Source organism: Helianthus annuus, chromosome 2, assembly GCF_002127325.2.
Source record: "Helianthus annuus cultivar XRQ/B chromosome 2, HanXRQr2.0-SUNRISE, whole genome shotgun sequence".
Lineage (NCBI taxonomy): Eukaryota > Viridiplantae > Streptophyta > Magnoliopsida > Asterales > Asteraceae > Helianthus > Helianthus annuus.
In genome coordinates this window covers 103947504-103953239 of record NC_035434.2, presented here as the reverse complement: position 1 = coordinate 103953239, position 5736 = coordinate 103947504, and the positions used below count along the sequence as shown (strand labels likewise).

Sequence of the window (5736 nt, the reverse complement as noted above, 5' to 3'; positions counted from 1 at the left end):
CTTTTCTACTTCATGAATCATGGCAAAGAAAAAGTAGTTCCTAAAAGTTTTATTGCCTCTAATTTGAACTCACCCTATATACAATATATGAGATAATCATTCATTTTACCATTAAACTCGTGAACTAAGGTAAGGATTTCAGATAAAGTGTAAACTACCAAGTAATTTGGCCTATAAAACAAATAATGTTTTACTGGGTCATATTGTCTTGTTTTTTTTTTTTTTTTTTTTTTTTTTTTGGTAAAAGTACCCTGCAAATTTTATTAATGAAAAGAATTAAAGAATACAAAACTAAACTTTGACCCAAGAAAGAAACCGCCAAAGCACACAAAAACACAAGGCCCCAGTGGCCTTTGGAATTTTTCCCACCAGGTTTCTTTTGATAGATTTTCACTAATTCTCATTTTTTTTTTTAAATCCTACAAAATTTCCACTATTTTTTTCCAAACTAAGGGGGTTCCCGGGAACCACCAAAAGTCCCCTGGATCCGCCACTGCAAGGCCCTATACACGCCTTAACTGGATTATTAGGAAAAAATGAGTGTACAACAGGTATCCAGATCTATATCAAAACAAAGCAAGATTTAAGGCGGAAAAACACTTAACCAAGTTTTAAGATACGGAAAAACAAGGAACCATCACGTAGACATTACCATCTTTAATATCCATTTGACAAATACGAATTACACGATTCAATAACAAATAAATAGTGTATGCATATGAAAACCGTGGCAGTACAAAAACGCTTACACTTTGTAGTCTCGGCAAATAGAGAAAGACGGGGTGCGTACATGCAGCAGTTGTGCCCGGTGCACTTTTAACAGGAAAAGAATAGGCGTAGGAAGAGACGAGTGTTAAACTTAGCATGAACATCCACCACGTTGCTCGGTTTCTGTTGCAGCATCAGGAACTCCATGAAAGTATCTGTAGAATATCAAAGTAACTGAAACGTATTAGGAAGCAGCCTAACTTATATATCTGCTAGCTGAAATGTATTCATGCTCCAATTTCGGCTCGTATTCTGATTACGTTGACCAGGTCAACTAGCGAGGTAGCATTATTTTGAAAAAAAGTTCCCGTCCTAATGTATCCGACGTGGCGGGCGGGCCCCGCGGTTCGTTTGTCTTTGCCAGCTAGACGGGTTGTGTCCTGGGTTTTCCCCCGGAACCCATGGGGGTCCGGGCCCATATCTCTTCAGTTACTTATAGAAATATAATGATTTTTCTTTTAGAGTAAAATGCCACTTTCGTCCATGAGGTTTGGCCAGTTTTGCGACTTTCGTCCAAAGGTTTGTTTTTCCGCATCTGGATCCAAAAGGTCTGAAATCTTGTCATTTTCATCCAGCTCGTTAACTCCATCCATTTTTCTCCGTTAATTCAGGGGTATTTCCGTCCTTTTTATTAACTTAATGGGCAATTCGGTCTTTTCAGCTGTCTTCGTTCTTTTTATATAAAGTGAAAAAGTCCGAATTGCCCTTTAAGTTAACAAAAAAGATGGAAATAGTGAAATACCACCCTTGACTTAACCGAGAAAAATGGATGGAGTTAACGAGCCGGAAGAAAATGGCAAGATTTCAAACCTTTTTGATCCAGATGCGGAAAACAAACCTTTGAACGAAAGTCGCAAAACTGGCCAAACCTCAGGGACGAAAATGGCATTTTACTTTCTTTTATATGATAATATATTGTCAAAATAATGTAATAATAATAGCTCAAAATAAGATGATCAATGTCTTTATGTTTATGGCAAAAGATCAAATACAAATAATCTTAACATACTAAACATACAAATTGAAGGAAAACTCAAAAAGACAAGATGGCATTTTTGTAATTACCACCAACTATCAAAGTTACTATACAAATGTGAACTCAACCAAAAATACCTAAAAAACACAAAAAATTTTTTAACATTTTTTATTAAAAAATCGCTACATTTCGTTAGCAAAAAAAAAATTTTTTTTTTTGCTGCTACTAAAAGTAGCGATTTTTTAATTAAAAAATGTCAAAAATAAAATAAAATTATTTGTGTGTTTTTTTTTATGTTTTTTTAGGGGTTTAGTTTTTAGCATTTTAGCTTGGGGGGGAGGAGGGGTTAGGTCTTTTTTAGGTATATTTGTAGAGTAACTTTGATAGTTATTGATAATTACAAAAATGCCACCTTGTCTTTTTGAGTTTTCCTTCAATTTGTATGTTTAGTATGTTAAGATTATTTGTACAAGAACTTTACCCTATGACTATAAACCATGTAACAATCACATAATGTTGCAAATTTAAGTTATAATGGTTCAATGTTTTCCATAAAACTAGAGAGTCAGTTGTTCCTCAACCACTATAATTTTTCATTTTGGTAGTCAACCTAGGAGTAAATCTATTATTCGCTTCTCGCTGACAATATAAAAATAAAAACAACAGTAAGTTTAAAAAGGATAATTGAAAAAGTGCACTTACAAATCCTGATCATGCTCATTCGCCATTGCGCTTTTGGCAATACGCAGAAACGCATCATCGACATTGTGATCTTCCTTTGCAGATGTCTCATAGTAAGGTATATTCCCTTTTGAGCTACACCAGTCAGTTGCTTTCTTCTCAGAAACCTAATTCCAAAAGTGTTTAGGTAAATCATACTACGAGAAAATGGATTATCAATGTATAATCTCACCACTCGGCTATTTCCGCCATCAATATCAATCTTATTGCCAAGCAAAATGAAAGGAAAAGAACTTGGATCCGCTGGGTTTGCCTGAAATATATTCGAATTTTGTTTAGCTTGATCACAAATTATGCTATTCAGTAGCTCCAAACATGAATACTTGTAACATATTTCATCTACCTGTTTAAGAAATTCCTCATGCCAGTTGTCAAGTGTGTCAAAAGATCTCGCAACGTTTACATCATAAACTAAAACACAGCAATCAGCGCCTCTATAAAATGCAATCCCGAGACTTTGAAATCTTTCTTGTCCAGCAGTGTCCCAAATCTAACCATTTTTTTAATCAAAACAAACCTCAAACATAATTCAATCCAAATGCGTCAATCGAATTGTAGGAAACTTACTTGCAGTGTAACAATCTTGTCATCTATCTGCAACTCTTTAGTCACAAAATCAGCTCCAATTGTAGCTTTGTATTGCTGACTAAATCTCTTATGCACATATCTTTAGAAGAAGTAAAAGATCAACACTTCAAAGTCGAACACAGTAATTACCTTGGTTTTAAAAAGCGCAGGGCGCACATAGGCGATAAGTATTTATATAATAACTTTTTATACTTATGATAGGTTTCTATCATCATGTACCCAAACTTAGATTCAAATAACCTCTATATTTGATTTAATATGTAAATAATCTCTATGCACAATCTAAGAGCTACATGTACAACCATAGTTGTCAATAGCGAGCGTAGCGATTGCTATAGCGCGCTACGTAGCGTATAGGTCTAGGCTCGCTATTAGGGCTGTAGCGATAGATAACGATAATAGCGACACTTTATTTATTTATTTATTTTTAATGTAAATAGCAATTAAATATAGCTATAAAATAGCTGGATTTTAGGTTTTTGTTAAATATACATGTAAAATAGCATATATACTAGGGTATTTTGATATAATATACATATAAAATTTTAAAATTATTTTGCCTAGTGTCTCGCTATTCATAGTTATTAAAGCGAGCGCCCAGGCGCGCTTAGGCGCAAATAAAGCCACAGGCCCAACAAATTGCCCTGAGTGCGCCTCGCGCCTTTAGTAACTATGCTTCAGGTCATAGTTACTAAAGCGAGCGCCCAGGCGCACCTAGGCGCAAACAAAGCCCTGGGCCCAACAAATCGCCTTGCGTGCGCCTCACGCCTTTAATAACTATGTCGCTATTTATAAAATAGCCGCCCGCTATGTATCGCTATTCGCTATGTAGCATATAGGTACAATATTGCTATTTGTCGCTATTTGCCATTAACAACTATGTGTACAACATCCTGATACACAAAATCTGCCCATGTACAAGAGGCGTGCCTCAAGTGCGCCTGATGTACACCTGTCGGCGACACTGTCAGAAGCGATGACTCTCTCGCCTGAGTGCGCCTCGCGCCTAGGCATGGCACACTTTTGTAAATTAAGGTAATTAACATGAGCTTATTCATATTGCAGCATTAACATGCTGCTTTTGTTCTAAACTTAAATGTCAAGTGTCAACATAGGGAGATTCTAAAAATTATGTATATACTTGGATCAAAGTTCTAAAATGCCATTGCCATCTTGAAGTAAACACTCTCCAATGGAAGAAAAATTCTACATGTCAAAGTGTCAAACCTATGACTTTACAAATAAAATAATGATATAATCATCACGGATACCATTCTATTTGTAGTATTTATAATATATTGTAAACTATCTTTCTTCTATAAAATAAAATTTCACATCAATCTGAAGCTGGAACTAGCCCATTTAACCCTAGGGATTCTTTGCCGGTCGTTTAAATCGATTAACCAGACTGATTACTATTCCAATTTCCTGATCGATTAAGGCCAGAATAATCATACATGAGTACTCAAGTAAGAATAATTACAAAATCACCAAATTTAATTATCTCCACCTGTAAGCAACCGAATATCAGATCATCCAATCAACTAGACTGATTAGTAAAGATGTAACATTTTCCGTTCAAAAGAAAAAAAAAAAAAAAAAAACTAGACTGATTAGTGTTCTAATTAATTAGGGCCAAAATATCACACATGAATACTCAGGTAAGTAATAAATGCAGAATAAGTCAATAAACCTAATTATCTATACCTATAAGCAACCAATTATCATCTCCACATCAAAATCCACAACAATTTCACAACAGAAACAATAAATGACACTTGAAATAACACAAAATGACACAGCGAAACAAGAAATTGTCCAAACAATCAAATAAGACGATGAAAAGAAGAGAATATTAATGAATTGACATAGGCATGAAGCGTTACAAGGATACTGATTCATCAAGGACGTCTTGCCAACCCTACAATACAAAAACGCAAATAATATGAAGAGAAAAGATGAAAAGGAGATCGAAGTGAAAAGGGAGGCGTAGATCGTAGACGTACCCGCTGTCGCCGAGGACGATGACCTTCAGCAAAGTTCTTCGACGGAAGGACATGATGGACGAATCACGAAAGAAAGAAACACAGACAGATGGGCGCCAAGCCAATATTCGATCTGTTCTTCTTCTGTGTTTGACAAACTTATAAGTTAGGTCCTTCAGCTATTCGCAAAGTTTCAGATTCGGTTTATTAATTTGTTCTTCACTTTCAGTTAACTTCTGTTTTTCTAAAGAGTTATAAGTGTCATTTTAGTCCTTGTGGTTTGGGTCATTTTGCCAGTTTAGTCCAAAGGTTTAATTTTTCGCCTGTGGGTCAAAAAAGTTTTCAGCATTGCCATTTTAGTCCACTCGGTTAACTTCATCCATTATTTCTGTTAACGAGAAAGGCAGTTCGGTCATTTTATATGACCGAATTGCCTTTCTAGTTCACTGAATTACATATAAAATGACCGAATTGCCCTTCTCGTTAACAGAAAAAATGGATAAAGTAAAATAGCATTTAACTCTTTTCTAAAAGATTAATGTGTTTTCTGGACATGTATAACTTGGCATAAACAGTGGCCTTGTGTTTACTGATCCAATAAAAGGAGGTTGGAAGGTATTAACAATAGCAATACTTGGTGTAGTGGTTTGTTGCTTCCTTCTTGAAATCATTTACATA

At 35.3% G+C, this 5736-nt stretch overlaps 1 protein-coding gene across 1 annotated transcript; it reads right to left on the bottom strand.

Moving 5' to 3' along the window:
• Positions 1 to 617: 617 nt before the first annotated feature.
• Positions 618 to 5233, bottom strand: LOC110917181 (ras-related protein Rab7). The gene is made up of 7 exons (XM_022161778.2): positions 5080 to 5233; positions 4968 to 4994; positions 3053 to 3152; positions 2829 to 2975; positions 2658 to 2738; positions 2447 to 2592; positions 618 to 923 (listed from the first exon to the last, which is right to left on the bottom strand). Exons 1-7 carry the CDS (start codon positions 5130 to 5132, stop codon positions 860 to 862), a joined length of 618 nt encoding a protein of 205 aa, XP_022017470.1. The 5' UTR covers positions 5133 to 5233; the 3' UTR covers positions 618 to 859.
• Positions 5234 to 5736: the final 503 nt, after the last annotated feature.

Coding starts and splice junctions, on each gene's coding strand:
- LOC110917181 (XM_022161778.2), bottom strand. CDS start 5,132: ATGTCCTTCCGTCGAAGAACTTTGCTGAAGGTCATCGTCCTCGGCGAC. Junction 4,995..5,079: donor ATCGTCCTCGGCGACAGCGG/GTACGTCTACGA, acceptor TTTGTATTGTAG/GGTTGGCAAGACGTCCTTGA. Junction 3,153..4,967: donor AAGACGTCCTTGATGAATCA/GTATCCTTGTAA, acceptor CTTCTTCTAAAG/ATATGTGCATAAGAGATTTA.